The 20056-nt window shown below is 41.8% G+C and overlaps 1 protein-coding gene across 5 annotated transcripts in view; it reads left to right on the top strand.

Moving 5' to 3' along the window:
- LOC121698300 (poly(rC)-binding protein 3-like) overlaps positions 1–17245 on the top strand; it is a 26194-nt gene extending 8949 nt beyond the window's left edge. The window contains exons 1-13 of one of the 5 annotated variants that reach the window (XM_042080299.1): positions 1046–1118; positions 5941–6110; positions 6260–6283; positions 6391–6423; positions 6623–6739; positions 7339–7470; positions 9504–9632; positions 10874–11023; positions 11475–11516; positions 12318–12393; positions 13278–13330; positions 13858–14027; positions 14637–17245. In XM_042080299.1, coding sequence (XP_041936233.1) covers positions 6033–6110; positions 6260–6283; positions 6391–6423; positions 6623–6739; positions 7339–7470; positions 9504–9632; positions 10874–11023; positions 11475–11516; positions 12318–12393; positions 13278–13330; positions 13858–14027; positions 14637–14691 — 1059 coding nt within the window. In that variant the 5' untranslated portion in view covers positions 1046–1118; positions 5941–6032 and the 3' untranslated portion in view covers positions 14692–17245. Of the gene's footprint in view, positions 1–1045; positions 1119–5940; positions 6111–6259; positions 6284–6390; positions 6424–6622; positions 6740–7338; positions 7471–9503; positions 9633–10873; positions 11024–11471; positions 11517–12314; positions 12394–13277; positions 13331–13857; positions 14028–14636 lie in introns of those variants that run through there. The other 4 variants (XM_042080296.1, XM_042080297.1, XM_042080294.1 and 1 more) reach the window with 4 other exon arrangements.
- Positions 17246–20056: the final 2811 nt, after the last annotated feature.

The following is a 20056-nucleotide window of genomic DNA, read 5'->3' as shown; positions in this document are numbered from 1 at the left end:
GATTAATTCTTGTGCATCTGACATCTCGGTGGATTTGCGCAGGGATTGTTAATCCCAGAGAGATGTCAGTAAAGCCCAACCTAATTCGAGCCATGAGATTTCAAATGCAGGGGAAAATCGGTAGAGAGGACACATACTATGGACCACAGTTTACGCTTGTTCTGTCTTTCCCCCCCCTTATGTCCAACATATTAACACATTTACTCTGCCCCCTGACCATCCCCCCTGCTAAACACACACAGCCGCGTGCCCTGTGTGTGTGTGTGTGTGTGTGCACGCGTGTGTGTATATGAAGGGGGCAGGGAGTTTGTTTAATGTGATACTGTTGGGTTGCCTGTTCCCCATTCATAAGTGGGTTATGTTTTACAGTACGTGTGTTAATAGGAGTGTGTTCATGTATGTGTGTGTCCATGCCAGAAGCTGTATTTTGAAATGTGTGCGAGTGTGTGTGTGTGGGGGGGCAATTGGAGTACATGTGGTTATTTGTCTCCATGCATGTGTATATTTGGCCTGTTTGTATGTGTTTGTATGTGTGTGTGTGTGTGTGTGTGTGTGTTGTGTGTATTTGCTGTTCTGGAAATGGTTGTCCATAGAGGCTGTTGGTTGCTCTGCCCCTTCGGAGCCTAACAGGGGTAAGAGAGGTGTTCTGATGCGAGATCTCACCCTTGGGCCTGAGGGCAGAGGTAGCCGCGATGACGCATCGCCCAATGGGTGCGCTCAGATGCCAGTGTGCCTCAGTGGGCAGCTCCCATGATCCCCAGGGAGAAGGGGGGGGGGTCCCCCAGAGCCTGGGCACCCCCTCACCCATTGACCCTCTTTCATCACAACACAAAGTGGCAGCATTGGCATCGTTGCTGAATCGCGCCCCGAAAAATTGCACCGAATCCACGCTTCGATTTTTTTTTCACCATTTTGTCGTTCGCCAGAGGTCACGTGATCCTACTGCCCGCCCACGCGTCGCTGTCAGTGGACCAATCAGATGTCAGCGTTCGATCTAAGCTGGGCGAAACGCGAGGGAAAAAAATAATTTTCCTTCTGCGTGTTGTGCACGTTTTTTCTATCTTTAATCTTTTCGCAAACGTCGAAAGTGGAGGCCATCTGTGTGGCGCAGCACAAAGGTAAAGCCTCTTTAAAAACTAATGTTTTTGCCTTCTTATGCCTCTCTGTCTTGTGGTCATTTTAGAAAACAAATATATAAATAATCTGTCAAATTACAATGCGTAGATAGTGTTAAATAGAGAGTTTGTTTCATTTGTGCCTTAACATGGGTCCTTTTACTAGACATTGTCCAGTTAGGGGCCATTGAGGCTTTGATTTTCGTCTTGAAATGTGTGGTCTCAGACAAAGTCAAATGGACAGAAGAGATTGACACCGGTCATAATTTGTATTTTTTGTGTTAATGATGTAATGCTGTATTAATGACGTGCACGCGATCATGGTGGGTCCATTATTAATTCATGCCGCACGTTCTAACGACTCCATGCGAATGTATGTGCGTTTCTTCATGGTGGTTTTGACTGTAATTGAGTGAGGCGAGACCCTAAGCCGTGGTATCTCAGTGAGCAAACACAAAAGGCAGAAGCATGCCTCCATTCTCACGAGAAACATACATAGAGCTTGCAGCAGGGGCCCAATTCATTGTTGTCTTAATTACGACTCTGCCATATGTCATTGTCCGGGAGAAATAACGACGCAGTTCGAAAATGAACTGGGTAATTATTCTCGCTGCAAAGTTTTGGTGAGCTTTTGCTTACAATTTTTTGGTGATAAAGTGAGTGGATTGCGTCAGTACGTCATTTTTGATATGAAACCTCTGAGCGATTGGTTGGAATATAATGACCACACTGAATGCAATGCATTCAGTATCTATTACCAACGTAAAACAGGGTAACCTCCAGAGTCATTAGTGCAATTATCATCACTGTGACATAATTTGTCTCGATCATCGGCAATAAACCGGTTTTATTTATCCAAAGAGCACCTACATCCAGAGCATACTCCTGCATCCCCACATATCCATAACCTTCAACCTAACCCTGTGACAGCCTAATACTTCCCTTCCACCTTGCTGCGCTAAATCTTCTCTTAAGTCTGTCTTCATGGTGCCGAGAGTCCGTGGGGACCATCAAATGAAGATCAAGCATACAGTAGGGAGAAGACTTTGTCTCTGTCTCTATCTGTCTTGTGGAAAACCCCCGTGATCTTTTTTTTCGCCATGATGTCCTGTGGTGAGAGATATTGATTAAACGTCCCAGCGCCCGGGAGAGTGATTAACCACTGAAAAACTTCTGGAACTTGCTTTGCTGCCTGGATGGGGGGGGGGGAGGGGGGGGGAGTCATTATTTATTAACGATAACCGATGGGAAAGTTGTCAAAGTTGACTTGGTGGTCAAAGTATGTCACTGGTTTGAGAGGTCGGATTATGATCACTGTTTTCCCAAACTGCATGTATGAGAGGAGATGGTATTATCAGGTGATCGCAGTGGTTGTGTAATCTCATTGCAGTCATGATGTTATTGAGTCGCCTACTGGAGGTTTCCATTTTCTAAATGCGCCTAGGGCAATATACATTTTATCACATCAACATACTGTACATCAGTTAATTTGGCTTGCTTTATGGAAAAAAGATTGCATCTCACAGCTGCATGAAGTAGAATACCAGATTAGTGATTCCCAAAAGTGGATGGGTGCCAACATTAAATAAATTGTGCTGCCACACAAATAAAAGTAAACCGCTTTGACTGTGATTTGATGCAACCTGGTCTTGTTGGATCCGACTGCTTGCCTTCAATGTGGGTATTTTTGTCTTTATCTCTCATGCAGTTTTGATCTTAAGGTTGGGATCAGGGATCCAGTGGATGCAAATCCTCCTTCAGCATTAGAGCCTGTCCCGACCAGAGTGTTGTAAGAGGCTTTGCATGAGCTGAGTGTTTGCACATCCAGACACCAGATCCGACCTCGATCCGGCCCAAATCTGGTCCAAATTTGGTCCACATCTGCTCCTGAACTGCAGTTGTCGTCTGTGGCTATCCAATTCACCTGTCACCGATGGGTTTCAAGTCAAGCAGAGCAAGGTCAAACGGAGTGCCAGAATTGCCAGCTTTAGTGCATTACACCTGAGAGACCCATTGGTCATGGCGCTGTAAAACTATTACTTTCTAAAGCCGTGGAACCATTTAGCAATTCCTGGAACCCAAGAGGTTATCGCAGTCGACGGATAGAAGTTGAGGAAATTTTCTTGCTCCTGTTAGCTGTCAACTATAGCTATAGGTGAAAGAGTGACACATTCCAAAAATTGCATAGTTTCTCCTGTTAGCTGTCAACTATAGCTATAGGTGAAAGAGTGACACATTCCAAAAATTGCATAGTTTCAATTTTTTGAACAGACGTTATTTTAAAATCTCGCTGGCCTATGGAATTTTGGCTGTTCTGATACTATAGGAGAATTGAAATCTGATTTGATTAAGGATTACATTTTTGCATTTATGCCTTTTTTGATTAAGGATTAGATTTTGACACCAACACTCTGACCTTTGGGTCACCACAAAAACATTGTTGTTACTGTTGTGTGTCCTTTTTTACAGATATTATTATATTTAGATGCTCTTCTTATTTTTCACAAAGGTGCTCCTAATCGAGTTTTCCTGAAGTGAACCAACCCAACAACCAAACCTGTATAACCATAGACTCAGTCAAAGACATTTTAATAAGTCATAGCCTAGTGTGTCAGGTTTTATGTAACGAGAATGTTCTTTGACACGTCACTTGTCAGACAGTCACCTGTACACCGCCTTGCCTGACAGGGTCACGGCCTACAGCACAGCTGATGAAGCCCTCAGAGAAGTCTCCAGGCTCTTTCCCTCTTTCACTGCACTTCTTTTGTTACGAGGGGTTGTTAGTATTGACTTTTTGCTCCATGGATCTCCGTGCACTTGGCTTGCTCTGAAAGGGCCGCCCCATTGCTCATTGTCAGAGGCTCTGCATACCGCAGGCCTGAAGTATTAAAACTGAATCACAGCAAGAGAGAGAGAAGAAAAGAACTCCTTTGCTCTCTCTCTCCCTCCCTCTCTCTCTTTCTCTCTTTTTCTTCTTCTTCTCTTTACCATCGCTGCGCAGTCTGCAGTGCAGAGCAGCAGAATTGGGGGGGGGGGGGGGGGTTAGAAGCGAGAGCATGGGGGCTGGAGAAAGAGAAGGGAGGGAGGAAAAAAGGGAGCGTTTTTGCGGAGCGGTGCTCAGTCGAGCGCGAAGCGTGCTTAATTCGATAGCCGCCACAGAGGAAGGGGGCAGAAGCTCTTTAGCAGAAGGCTTGACCCACTTTCCCCATCAGATGTCACCTCCGTGAGAAGCGGCACTCGCTCACTAGCAGTGATGGTGTGCGCGCTACACACATAGAGAGAATGAGAGAGACAGAGAGAGAGAGAGAAAGAGAGAGAGAGAACAAGGCTGTGCTCTTGAAGCTCAATTAGCACAATTGTATATGTGTGTGTGTGTGTGTGTGTGTCCATGTCGATGAACGACAAGGAGACAGATAACATCTCATGTCCTGTTTAGACAGAGGAATAAGGGAAGGTAGATAATGAGGGAGAGAGAGAGAGAGAGAAGAAGAGGTAGAGAGCAGGAAGAGGGGAGAGAGAGAAGCAGGGAGGATAGGAGGAGGAAGCAGTCTTTGAGTAGGCCATGCCTGGAAGCTGGCATTTGTTCAAACATGAGGCCATTTTGTTTGTGCAGAGACGTTGGAAAATGTACCCTCCTCCCTTGCTCTACACACACACACACACACACACACACACACACACACACACACACACACACACACACACACACACACACACACATACAAAAATACAGATTAGCTAAACATGTTTGCAATGTTTAAAATAGGATGGGATGTTTAAAATGTAAAATTTCAGCGGAAGCAATACATTTTCCCTCCATTTCATCCTTTATTTATTTTGTGTGGCAGCCATTTTCACCAGCATTAACACTCAGGCCACTCGGCTACAGTACAAGAAAGCAGTCCTCTAGATGGACGCCATCCCATCCCATAATACTGCCCTCAGCCCCGAGGCAACAGTGCTGTAATGCAGCGGCTTTGATTTCTTCATCATACTTTCTCTCTCTCTCTCTCTCTCTCTCTCTCTCTCTCTCTCTCTCTCTCTCTGGCTGGATCCACAGTAGTCATCTGGGGCTGCTTGTTTTGTGGATTATTTCTCGGTGCTGGCTACGTTGCCCTCCAACCTCTGGATGGTCTTAACCCCGGATTAGGGCTTTATGTAATCCCAGCATCCTCTGAGAGATTGGAGGAGGACAGCTGGCAACAACAGTGCCGATCCCCATCTCTATCCACTCTCCCCTGCCCTCTCTGCGGCTTCTTACCGGACACCAGTCCAGACGGCTCCAGACTGCTCTACGAGCTGCAGTGTAGTGACTGATGATGGCGGTGATGGATGGGTGTTTGTGAGGGAGCATTTTGGCCATGGTCTGACGTTGTTGACGTTGCGTTTCTACCAGATGCAACTCTTTACAGTCTGTGTTGTTATAAGCATACAGTGAGGACGCATAATTGTTGTTTTGTCCATATCTCAGTGTTACATGAAATACTCACCGGCTCATTCGGTAGGCCTCACAGATTTACTAAGATGGTATTATCGCAGGCTTAATACTCTTACATGAATAAATGCATATTTCCATATCTCCTCTCAAAGCAATTATCCATACATCCATGTTGTCATGATCCAATTGGGTAGTATGATTAGACTACCCCCCCTTGTGGTTCAGTCTGGTATAAAATGGGAGATAATGCTTTGAGATGTGCAAGTTCCTAAAATGGTGTACACTATCCTTTTCAAAAGAGGATGGGCAAAGTAGCATGCTATGCAAATGTACAGTTTATTAGAATATATCACCTTACCGTTGGCCTGTCAATCTTGCTCATTGCAGGTGACTGGTTGGCTGTCCTTCCCATCACTCACTCTCTGGCCCTATCGGATCCCTCTTCACGTGACCACACCCAGCCCTTCTCAACCGACCCCATGATGGAACCTGCCAAAGTCCAGTCCGAAGGCGGGCTGAATGTCACCCTCACCATCCGGCTCCTCATGCATGGCAAGGTAAGCACAAGTTTGTTGTTTGTTTGTTTGTTTGTTTGTTTGTTTATTGGCAAAATAATAATTAAATTAAGTAATGCATGCATGCACATCTGACCCATGTAGTGAGAGTATTTTGTCATTGATTTGTTCATCTGCTTGTCATTTTGCAGGAGGTTGGTAGCATCATTGGAAAGGTAAATGACCGCTTTTGTAGAATGTAACTTATTACATATAGTTTTCCAAGAACTGAAGATTTAAATAATTAAACAGTCCAGTGACTCTGCCTATCTTCTCTCTTCAGAAAGGAGAAACAGTCAAGAAAATGCGTGAGGAGGTAAGACCAGCCCTTTACTGTGTCATACTTACTTTATCAGTGTGATAATATGGTCAGCAGGCCATTTTTGTATGCTTAAAAACTGTATTGTGTGTGTTTAAAAATGTCAGCTTATTGCTTAAAGCTCATCGAACAGAATTGAATTGAGTTGAATTGAATTGAGTGAATAACAGCCTGTATTCCTGTGGTTCTTGTGTAGAGTGGCGCTCGCATCAACATTTCAGAAGGGAACTGCCCTGAGAGGATAGTGACCATCACCGGCCCCACAGATGCCATCTTTAAGGCCTTTGCCATGATCGCCTACAAGTTTGAAGAGGTACTTATGCAATTGCTTTACTTTACATAAGGGGTAATGGCCGCCGAGGTGTCCCAGTAAATTACAAAATTAATGAACGAGGCAGAGGCAAAGAGTTTCCATTAATTTTATATTTAAAACAGATTTATGGAGCATATCTAATTATTTGACAAATAATGAGAATATCTCAAGCCACAAAGGACTTACTAAAAATAACTTTTATTTGACTGTCTCTCTACAAAAAACAAAATCTGAAAGCATTCAGCTACGGTAAATGGTGCATGCTAACTGTTTGACTTCACTGTATTGTAAGATGCTTTTCATAACCGCTTTGTGAAATAACATTGGCTTCACTATAGCTGATACCTTTGTGAATGATGCTTTATTTCTTTTGTGCTAAGATAAAGCTAAGACAAAGAACCTGTCATCAGAAAACTCAGTAGAACATTCACTATTTTTGCTATGGAGGCATGCCAAGGACTACTTCATGAAGATGTTACTCGCCCCATTTTTAAAGTCTGGAGTTTAGCAAAGAGCCTAGAATGCTGTGTCATGGAAGTGTTCTGAGCATTATGGAGGAGCTGGAGATCTGGAATTTTCCATTTTGTATCCTCCCTCAGGACATCATCAACTCCATGAGCAACAGCCCTGCCACCAGCAAACCACCTGTCACCCTGCGCCTAGTGGTCCCGGCCAGCCAGTGCGGTTCCCTCATAGGGAAAGGGGGCTCCAAGATCAAGGAGATGAGAGAGGTAAGGGGTGTGTGTGTGTGTGTGTGTGTGTGTGTGTGTGTGTGTGTGTGTGAGGTACAGTATCAAACAAAGGTACAAAGGTAGTCTACAAGGCTTTATTGTTCTCAGGTAGACAGGCTCAGTATGGTATGCCTCTGCCTTCAGGCTTCTAGAAAGTGTGGATTTTCTATTTGAACTGAAAGCAGTACCCTGCAGACTATAGACTCTTCCTACAGAAGATACACCATGTAGTTTTTGTCATCAATAAAACAAGAGGTTCATGGAGAATTCACAGCGAACAGAAAACTGTTTGCAAACGTTCGCGAACGTGCTTATGTTTGCGAATTTGAACACAGTTATGATTGCCCCCAGTGTAGACCCAACATATTTTTGTGATTATGAAGGGGTGATAAGAGAACATAATCTCCCCAGTAGAAAGGCCTTTATTGATTTTGTTCAATCCTTTCTTTCTTTAATGCCTGTAGCACAGAAATAAAGTATATAAATCACATACATAATTTATTATGACTAGATATAAATCATTATAAAAAGTACTGAAGCATACTGTTCCTGTCCATTTACTGAATCTTACTTGCCTGGTTGATGCTGTGTGAATGCTAACGTTCCCTCTCCATAATCCTGTCCATGTTGAAGATGTTCAGGTGTTGCCATTAGATATCTACTGTAGTTTGGAGCAACCTCCGAGAGGACTAGAGACTTTTTTGTTTTCAAATTTGAAAAATCAATGTTTACTAATAGAATATCAAACTTCAGGAAAATACACAAAAGTTAAGGGCCAGTTAAGGTCCTTTTCATGTGCAGATTATTGTGTTTTATCAAGTTCCACCTACAAATGGAGAGAGATGCTCCGCCAGACCCCTCTTTGTCTTTGTTATCATCATCTTTGGCAGAAGTGCTAGTGAATAAAAGGCTTTGTTTTGTTTACCTGTCCTGAGTCAATTTACTGTCTGCACTGTTTTACCACTAGACATTTTATTTTATAATTATCTCCTTCATATTGAACTTCTTTACACAAAAAATGTGCTTTTGTATTACTATTTAAATATTCCTTTTTAACTAACCATGTAAAATTGAGCTAGCTCTGACTCTGAGATTATGAATTTCATCATTGGTAATGCTGTTGCATCTTTATCAAGTATATGGTTATGGTCATGGTTACTTAGCAGACACTTTTACCTACATACATTTGTAACTTCATATGTATAGTGTATGACATTAAATTTTAAACTAGATATGTAACAGGGAAGCCCCATACACACACGTAACTGGGACGTAACTGAAGCGGTCTGTTTGCATAGTGTATGCTGCAACAGCCCCCCCCCCAAAAAACTGCACTATCCTATCCCATCCGTAGTGTCTATTTATTTACAAATGTGCATACTGTAATTACACTTACACATAGCCATATACTGCTCTTCATCCTGCACATACACTTATTTTTAATACTAATATAATGTTACTGTTTCTGCACTACAATGGTACTGCTACCACACTGCACATAGCTGTACATACTGTACATATCTATTTATATGGTTCATACTAAATATCCACATTTATTCAGTTTTTCTGTAATATATTCTGTTAATACACTGCATATATCTATATTGTTCTTACTACTACTATAATGGTACTGCCACTACATTGCACATATCTGTACATGTTGTTCACACATTGTTCATATTACATAGCCATGTTTATTTTGCTCTTACAAGGTAACTGCTAATACACTGCACATGTCCTGTCTATGCACCACCTACTTTGTATATCACATTGCACTTTTCTGCTTTTTTTGCACTTCTGGTTAGACACAAACTGCATTTCGTTGTCTCTGTACTCGTACCTAATCTAATTAGCTTCCACTACAACCGATGGAACTGGCTATACCAGACACGATAGCGACGTGTACGTTCAAAAAAAGGTCTTCTAAAACAGAGAACTTCAGTTGCAAACACGGTGTAGCCCGGGTGTAATAAACTTGAACTTGAAACTCCATGTCTGGCTGTAGCTCACGTTCGCTGGTTTTTCCTCCGTAGTCCACGGGAGCCCAGGTGCAGGTGGCGGGGGACATGCTGCCCAACTCCACAGAGAGAGCAGTCACCATCTCGGGCACGCCAGAGGCCATCATCCAGTGTGTCAAGCAGATCTGCGTGGTGATGCTGGAGGTATTGGGCTCTCTCTGTGTGTGTGTGTGTGTGTGTGTGTGTGTGTGTGTGTGTGTAAAAGCATGACTATTTGTGTCTAAACGTCTATCTATGGTCCTAATAGAAGACATCTCAACTGCTAGTGGTTAATAATAGCAATCACGTAGAAGAGCCCATAGAGACTTGGTCTCAAATTGACTGGCAGTTTCAGACAAGCCTGTTGAAAGCCTTTGAAAAGATTGTACTTTCAATATAAGTCAGGGGATTCTTTAGTCTTCCATTTCTTTGAACCATTTCTTCTCTTTTTTTTTCCTGTTTTTTAATGCATATTGTAATGTCTCTCAAATAGCAAATGCACACCAAACACAACATTGTACAAGATACTGTGTGATTCATATTAAAAATCCATTTTATAACATGCTGAAACTGTACATGCCTAAAAACATGAACAAATGACCCACCAATGGAGAAATTTACAATTTGATGTGTTACATTTTTACATTTTAAATTTAGTTTAGATATTTTATGACATATAGTCCTTGTTACATTGTATCTACTCTAAATGCAGTTTATGTCAACATATTATCTCTCCAACTATAGCAGCACTTTGATACTTTGCACCTACATGACCCCAAACCTGACCCCTATCCTAACTCTAACCCTGACCCTGGTTTTATGTAATTACACTGTATCAAAGTGCTAATGCTTATCAGTACTTAATGTGTCATACAGCATCTGAAGGCGGTGGTGGTAGCGTAGTGGCTAAGTAGCCTGAAAACTTGTGGGTTCAATACCCACTGTTGTGCCCTTTAGCAAGGCTCTTAACCCCGAGTTGCTCTGGGCACAATGGCTCTTGTAATATAATTGACATAAAAGCTAAATGAATAGATGTAAATGTAAATCATCTAGGTACAGTTACACTGCAACAAGGGCTATGCACCACAAACTTAGAGAGAACCATTTTGTTATCCTTTTACCCGTGTTAACATCTGATTACCCAGATACAGATGGAACCAGATCCACAGCTTTTCTTTGCTCTTTCACTCTCTCTCTCTCTCTTCCTCTTTTGGTCCCTTCATCCCCTCAGTTTATCAAGTCCCTCTCTCTGACATGGACCTATCAATTAATACTGTGTCTGTCTTTTGCCCTTCTCTCTCTCTCTCTCTCTTCACCCCCTCTCTCTCTCTCCTCTCTGCCCTCGTTCTTTCCGGCTCCGTGTCCATTCCCCTCCTTGGCTTTGCTCCTGTCCACGCCTCTCTAAGTCCCCTCCCAAAGGTGCCACCATCCCCTACCGGCCCAAGCCGGCCGCTGCCCCGGTCATCTTCACCGGCGGGCAGGTGAGGGCAGCCGACCCTCTGGCTGCGTCCTCCACAGCCAACCTCAGCCTGCTGCTTCAGCACCAGCCACTGCCTGTGAGTACCACAGACAAACTCTAATACACATGCCATGCGCGCACACACGGACATACACATACTGTACACATACACATACACATACACATACACACGCACACACAGACACAGACACAGACACACACACACACACACACACACCCAGGCACACAAAGACACACACACACTCACTCACTCACTCACACAATCACGGAACCTATAACTATTATACTATAAACTATAAATATGCAGATACTCATATATATATATATATATATATATATATATATATATATATGAGTCATATGAGATATTCAGTTCCAAACTGCCAACTGACATGCTGTCTGCCCCCCCCCCCCCCCCTCCCCATCTCTATATCTCTCTCTTCTCTCTTGTCCACTGGCTTTATTCTCTCTTTTATTCCTCTCTTTTCTCTTCCACTCTGCATCCTTCCATTTCTCTGGATCAGCAGGCTTACACCATTCAGGGACAGTATGCCATTCCGCACCCAGACGTGAGTTTTCTCCCCCTCTGACACAGACACTGATGCCTTTGACTATGACCAGCCTTCTGCATGCCTCTTCTTTTTGGACTTCCTCCCGTATTAATATTCATCATAATATTAATAGCGCATTTCTGATATGTGATAATTTGTCTGTCAGAGCCGAATTAGATCTCTACCCTCCAGAACTTGACAGGACATGGCTTGAGGGAGATCTGTGAGGAAAGATTGCCTACCCATGCATAACTGGGTCGAATTGATCATTAATCTTTAAACACCTTCGATGTTTCGTCAATGATAGAGGATTGAGGTGCAGAGCGAATCGGACCCCCCCCCCCCCAACCCAACGCTAGCTTTAGCACTTTGCGCCTCAATAGGCTTCATATCTCCGTTCAGGCCAAGTCTTTACAAAAGTTTCCTCTAGCTTTTTGACTCTTCTTTCTTTTCTCTGTCTGTTTTCCTTTCTTTCGCTCTGTCTTTCTTTCTGTCTGTCTGTTGCTCTTGCTTTCTCCTCCTCCACCACAACGGTCCACAACTTCTCCTCACTCTATCCCTCTTTCTCTCTTTTTCTTGCTCTCTCTTCCTTTGTCTGTCTCCCTTTCTCGCTTTCTTTTTGTTTCTTTCTGTCATTCTCTCTTTATCTCTCTCTCATTCTCTTGCTCTCTCGTTCTCTCTCACTCTCTCTCTCTTTATCTCTCTCTCTCTCTCTCTCTCACTCTGTGGTGGAGTTGTGGGCGTCTTACTCAGAGTGACTCCTGTGTTTCTAATGATAACCTCTTAGTCTCACTGTCCTCCTCCTCCCCCCCTCAGCAGTTGACCAAGCTTCACCAGTTGGCTATGCAGCAAACCCCCTTTACCTCCCTCGGGCAGACCACCCCCGCTTTCCCTGGTACGTACCCACGCTCCCCACTCTTAAAAAAAAAAACACGCTCCTTCTCACCATAGCACCCGTAGAGTCACCACTCTCTTTTTTGTCTGTTCGTCTGTCCGTTTGTCTTTGTCACTCTTTTTTTCGTCTTGTTTTTTCCTTCCAACCCCTATTTTTTCAACACAAGCCTGGTCAATGCTATTGAGGTTATATTTTTTTTTGTTTGTTTATTGAATTTATTCATTTATTTATTTATTATCTTCCTAAATGAACATGGGAAAGGTGTCTTCAGTGAGTCGAGAGAGGGGTCCATTTTTTTCAGCATCTCTGGACTAAGCCCAGGTTGTAGAATGAGTTTTGTGTAATATGAAGAGCATCCAGAAGGGGGTGCTGTACTGATCATTCTTGAAATATTCATGTGAAGTTGTCAGCATCCTTTCATGCATTACGAATGCTTTGAACTACAGCCTAAAAACAGGTTCAAAAAGCGCAAACAGCAGTTGACAGGAATAACTGTATATTCTTAAGGACCATGAGTGGACATTATCATCTTGATCCGTTGCTAAACCCAACAGTCTTTAAGGTATCCTCTATTTCTTGCTTGCTCTCGCTCTCTCTCTCTTTCTCTCTCTCTCTCACTCTCTCTGTCTGTCTTTCTCTTGGTATCTCCCTGTCTCTTTTTTCTTGCTATTCTTTCAACTTTTCTCTCTTCCTCTTCCTGTCTTTTTTCTTTCTTTCTTTCTTTCCCTTCCTCTCTCTCACTGTTTGACTTTCTTCTTTAACTTTCCTCTATGTCCTCCTTCACTAAATCTCTCTGTCTCTCTTTCTCTCTATCACCCCCCTCTATCTCTCTTTCTACCTATCTCTTCCTCCCTCTCTCTCCCGCCATCCCCTTTTCATTGCAGGTGTGGATGCCAGTCCACAGGCCAGTACTCATGAGCTCACCATTCCCAATGATGTGAGTATAGTGTGGCTTCCTCAATCTTTTTATTATCACACATGAGCACAATCAGACCCAAATCTGGCCCAGTGTGGTTCTGATCTCCCAGATCCTGGCCAGATGAGGGCCACATCATTGCCGGGCCCTTCAGTGTCAAGTATATTCCGGGTCTGCCAACTGAGCATCATTCAGAACTGTGAAAACACCTTAACTGCACAAACTGTCCCAAATACTTCATCGCCCCCATGAGGTTTGATGTTGATGACAATGCTGTAAAAAATGCCATCATTAGAGATGTGTGTGGTGGGGAAGTTAATCACAGCCTGACAAGGGAGGAGGCCAGTGAATGATGAATACAGTGGGAATAACAAGAAACAAGTAAGCTACGGCATATAAAGACATATTTTACTCGGTCCTCCTGAAGTTTGCCTCTGGGTTTAAGAATGATTTCTCTGTCGGTTCTGGAACTAGAGTCGCAGGGTCTCCAGGGATGCGCTGTGATTGGTGGACAGGGATTGCATCATACCTCTTCTGTTTCTTCCCAGCTAATAGGCTGCATAATCGGGCGCCAGGGAACCAAAATCAACGAGATCCGACAGATGTCTGGGGCACAGATCAAAATTGCTAACGCCATGGAAGGGTCATCCGAGCGCCAGATCACCATCACTGGAACCCCCGCCAACATCAGCCTTGCCCAGTATCTCATCAATGCCAGGTAAGCCTTCAGTTATGTCACACAACAGAATCAGGGACTCTCCTGGGTCAAATCTAATCCAGATTCCCAGTGGCTCTACTGTGGGGGGTGTGGGTGACCTCCAAGAGGAGTCACCAACATTATGCAAGGGGTCATGAAATGATGTGGATGCATTTTAACAACTTTAATAAAACATTAACAACACAGTCAGTATTTTGACACCTCTGGTCATATATTTTATATCTGGTTAGTAAGGGAAAAAGACAAAAAATTACTGCATGTACAGTATTGTAAAACTAATTTTCACTCTAGCTTTACCCATTCTTCCACCTCAAATAAATGTTATAATAAAAAATGTACATTTCAATATCCCTAATCAGGTGGACAAACCTGGAACTATAGATAAATATATAAATATATATTTTAGTGTCTTCCAGAGAAGATGGAAGCAAGGAGAAACTCCTGTCCTGTAAAATGCTAAATAATCTACAAGGATTCCTTTGACTCCTTTGACTGTTGCAAAGCAGACATGCTTTTCTTGGAAAGCTATAATTTAGTGCCCTGAGGTTTTGATAGAATAATGAGACACAAATTAATGACTGTCACTCCTCCCAACGACACCTCTGGCAGGTTCAGGGATGTGGCGGCCATGTGGACTGACCCCTCCTCCATGACGACTTCCTGAAGCCCCTGACATTCCTCCCTCTCCCTCGAAGCCCGCGACGGATGACCCTCCCACGTCGATACAGCACTATTGGAAAAACAAACCACTCCCTTCCTCCGCCCCTTTTTCTCTTTTTTGGACCTTCTCAGCCTCCATAACGACCTGAGCAATCAACCCCAACTGAAGCTTTATTCTCAGGAAGTTTATACGGCTGTGAGTGACAAAAAAAAGCATTGATTCATATAAAAAGTATTTGGTTTTTTGTTTGTTTGTTTGATTGATTCTCATTTGTGACATGCTAGCCATAACACACCTACATAGTTTTCTTGTCAGAATGTTGACAGAACTCCGCAACCCCTGCTATAACCATTCCAGACTCTGATGCTGTATGTATGTCTGTGGCTTATATTCTCAGTAACACACTCAAAATATACAGCATGAAGTACATTGAATGGTTATAATAGGTGTTGAGCATGCACTGGATGCATTGTGTAGGCTATTGTGTGAGCCAATGTCACAGTTGATTTGTTTGTTTGTTCTTTTTGTCTGTATAGGTTTAGCCCAGTGTGTGAGCATGCTGCATATTTAGTCATTTCGTTTGGAATTGAGCTTATTTCTTTTCTTCTTTCTGTCGGCCCGTGAGTGCTTATTTATTCAGTCGCTATGTACAGTGCGCTTGATGCGGCGGTCAACTGCATTTCTGGAGACCAATTAACTGTGCTCTGTAAATGCATGTTGTTTATTGTATGTTTTGTTTTGTTTGTTTGTCTGTCATGGAGGAGGTACAGTTAGAGGGCTGTAGTCTTTGTCATGCCCCCCTTCTATAGTCTCATGAACAATGTAAGACTACAATTCCCATAAGAGTCACAAAATCCCTCTTCTTCCCCCTGACTGAAACCGTTTCCCTCCTTGACTTTGAAAAATGCAATAACTTGCTTCTTGCTGTATATTTAATTTGCACATTCATACAGAGACGCTGGCTGACTTTGGTTATACTCAGTTGATGGTGACAGTGTTCGACACTCTTCCTAATGCAAAACAAGTGGGCCTGGGGGGCCACAGATACCCTCAGCTCTAGTCACATCCATGTACTCTTTGTTCGTATATGTTCACTTTACGCAGTTATGAATGCTATAGCAGGAGCCATGGTCAGTGAGTTTGACGTGCTATCTCAAGTTTGAGATTAAATTTTGTGGGAGGGAGTTGACTAAATTGTCACTTTTGTTTAAAGCCTTGTGTCAACAGCATTGTATGGTTTTTTAAAAAAAATATGCCACATTCCTTGTAAAAGGCTTTTTTATTATTATGAAATATGTTTTGACTGATAGGCGGTAGCCTGCAGAATGTTATTTTATTTTATGCCATTCTCATGTTTATTCATGGTTTATTTAAAAAAGAATGGGTTAGGGAAAGGATGTTGAACATGTCAACTTGACATATTTTCTCTCTTGACATTTGAAGCCATCTCAATGTTATTTATGTTCAGCTGTGTGACATGTCTCCTGGACAACATGGGTGGAGCTGAAGTTGTATAAAAATGTGTTCGGATGATCCTCTCTGTTGTCAATTTAAATAACTGAGAATGAAGGGTTGTTTTTTGTCCAAAATAAGCATGGAACTAGCCTTTGAATGTAATTTTCAAGAACGATCAAAAGGCAATCTTCATTATTTAGTGTTTGTAATAGTGATGCCATATTACTGTGGACAATTGATATTTCAGGACAAACCGAAAAGTACAGAATGAATCAACACAGTTAGACAATTGGTGTGTTAAGATGGTGTTTTACAAATGGCTACAAATTGGTTGCTGTACTTAAAATTGTGTTGTATGTCTTATTCTTTAGCTATGTTAACTGGAACTTGTATTCTATGGAATGTCGTTTATATCAAAGCTATAGACTAGATTTTATTGTTTTACATGACATTGCATTGACAAATTCATTATTGCGGTTGTTACTATTATTGATATTATTATGACTATGATTATAACTGTAACATGCATTAATATTTCTTAGGACATCCAAACAAGTACATGAAGTGCATGATCAGATTTGTTTCTGCATTGTAGTTTATTATAACTGGCCATCTCATATGATGCAGCTTGTAGAGTGACATACATGTTTTCAGTCTATGTGTTACCAGGCAGAGGGGTAGACAGATATGTGCTTGATCTGTCTCTTCTGTCTGTTAATCCATAGTACACAACAATTGTTGCGGATACTGTACATCCAGTATTTCATAGTTATTATAGCTCTGGACACATTTTTACGTGTCCTGTCATCTTTGATTCTAACTATTTACTGCAGTTCGCAAAAAAAGAAAAAGAAAATCACAAAAAAGACTGACATGAACTGTTGGTGTAATCCAGATGCATTTACTAGTATATATGTTATTTTTGTGTTTCTCATGTGCTAGCGGATATTTAAAAATTTGTGCTTCTGTAAAACATTTGCTGTTTGAAAAAAAAAAAAAGTGTAACGGAGGTTTTGGTTTTTAGTCGGGTGATTTTTTGCTGCTTGCAGATCTACTTTAGATGAACATTATTTAACTTCTTAGGTTTCTTTTGAAATGATTTGTGAAGAGGATCAATAAATTCTTCTTTTCTGTCACTGACGTGTGTTGTTTCTTTATTCACATACTGATAAAGATCTGACTGAAATGTTCACCCCTGCAAAACTCTTATTTGCTATGGTATTCTTGAGCAGAGCTTAAATTACAGTATCCCAGTATTCCACTCTTGACTTCAAGGACTTACAGTATTTCCGTCTGGGGATCTTTTTTGATGTGGCGCTGAATTTTTGACCCATGAACACATTTTCCATTCATTTAAACAGAATAGATAGATAGATAGATAGATAGATAGATAGATAGATAGATACTTTATTGATCCCCAAGGGGAAATTCAAGAATGTTCATTTCAACATGAGCTCTTTCCTCAGCCCAGCTTTATTATTATTTCAAAATAATGAGTTAGCACATCTACACACAGCATAACTAACTCTGCAAAAAACATCTCTCTCCCTCTCTGTTTCTCCTCTTCTTTGTCTACAAATTGTTTATGAATATTTTCTCTTATAGCCTGCCTTGCAAAGAGGTTCGTCATTGTTTCTCAATTCAGTCCCATGCCTGTCACCTTTCTTCACCACACACTTGATTCAATATAGACTTCAGGAACGCAATTTCCTTCCACTAAATTTGTAGTTGATTAAGAGACCATGAGTTCCTTTCATCTGTACATAGTATTAGAGGACATCCAACACAAAGCATAAGCTTGCTTTAGTACTGGAGGAAAACAATAATACCCAGGCTTTTTTTGGTCTATGGCAAGCTCAGTCAGTTCAGGGTTTTCTCTTTTATTTTTCCATTCTTTATTTCTGCAGCATACACACTTTCAAAAGAGAAACTGGAAATAAAATTAATTGGAGTCTGCATACTCAAGCATACTGTTGTCTCATCCTATGCTGTGTGTCAGAGCAGTTCTGAAACTATGTCTTGGACAAGGTGTAGGCTACAAAGGTCAAGGCACACTACAGTACAGTATATCTGTATACTACTGTATGGTCCATATGAGATATCTTCACTGAGTTTAATGCCATAGCTTGGCTATAGGCTGGACTTATTAGGCGTAGATTAGAAAAATGTGTATTATCTCTATACAGTGAATGTGAATTCATGTTCTGCATAAATCATTTTCATACCACATAAAAAAAAAAAAACATTTAAATACACAAAATACATAAAATACGGGACCCTGTGAAATAAAACAGTTACCTCCAGAAAACAATCTTCCAGGAAAATATAATTTGTTTCAAGTTCTAGTTTCCTCAGATTTCTGTGCACATAACAAAGAAATATGTTTGGCAAGGCACCTGGGCAAGGTCCTGATATGCTCCTCAATACATCTGCTTCTGTCAGGTAGAGAGAGTAAAAGGCAAGCGGTGGGATTTCACACATCAAAAAACAACAGATTTAGTTTCACATTGTCAGCATACATTTAAATTATCTTTTTTTTTACACAAAACAAATGTCTAAGGATGGAGCTTTTTTACCAGATGATAAGACCTTTTACAGGAGCGGAGAAAATTAGAATTGTTTGGACTTTGGTCATTTCCTCTGCTCTCTGGACTATCAAAGGCTGGCAGATTTTGTGGAAATCCAGAACAGTCCTGTTTGTAGCACAATGGCAAACATTGCCTTTGGCTTAAGAAGCAGCAGGTGGTGGCCCAGGCATGCTGCAGTAAGGTTTAGCTTAATTAGGCCTGAATCTCCGAAAGAAACTGAACAACAAAAACATGACCTCCTTAACATCTGCTTTTTTCCAAAGTATATTTCCCATAAGAGTCACAACATATTCTAATACTGAATACAGCATATTCTACTATCTTGCAAGGTAGACAGATATAATTTTGAGAGGAAATATTCTGTCATTTACAGTACTTCAAGAGCTGATGGATGGTGCCCAACTCAAAACTTGAATGGGGTACAATAGTACATCACTAGTACATTTTTATGATATATTCAGAAAGCAATGTTGAAAGTATTATTTCTAGACAACCACAGAATACTTCACCTGAAACAGCATAGGATGTGACTTATTTATGTGATGCTTGTTGAGTTGTAAGAGCATAATGTGATACAACTAATATGGGAACAAAGTTCATAGGGTAAGGGGGGGGGGGGGGGGGGGGGGGTACCTTTGACCTTGGTCCGAAAGAAGTTCTATATGAAGGGATGCTACAATTAAAGGCATACAAATGCGACGGTGATTTATGGCTGGCAACCGGCAAAATTGAATATAATCTATTGAAGTGAATGGGGCAACACATAGGGCAAGTGGAACGATGGCCGTCGCATCGCAGCCCCTTTCTATTTTTCAGGGCGATTTTGATGTGTCAAAATAGAAAAAAGCTGTCTGGTCAGTGTATCTCCACTGAATCAGTGGGTGATCGTGTCACCAGTAGTGCGTGTAGTAAAGCGATTAACAGAATTCTACCATCACATTTGACTGTCACATCACTGGCTGTGAGTGATTGCCTTAATTCTGCACTTCTGTTCTGCTGGCAGTGAAAGTCTGCTACATAACACGGAACACATCAAGGGTTGCAGAAGGGTATGTGAGGTGTCTGCTTCTCCCTCTAGAGTGAGTCTCAAATTGATGCAGATGAATTCCTAATATGCACACACACACACACACACACACACACACACACTCACACACTCACACGCACACAGAGAGAGAAACACAGAGACACACACACAAACACAGACAGATATACACACACATACACACACACAGACACACACACACTAACATACACACACACAAACACTCACACACAGACATACTCTCTCTCTCTCAGAAACACACAGACACACACACATACAC

This window comes from Alosa sapidissima, chromosome 23 (genome assembly GCF_018492685.1).
Source record: "Alosa sapidissima isolate fAloSap1 chromosome 23, fAloSap1.pri, whole genome shotgun sequence".
Taxonomy (NCBI): Eukaryota; Metazoa; Chordata; class Actinopteri; order Clupeiformes; family Clupeidae; genus Alosa; species Alosa sapidissima.
This window is presented reverse-complemented; position numbering and strand designations above follow the sequence as displayed.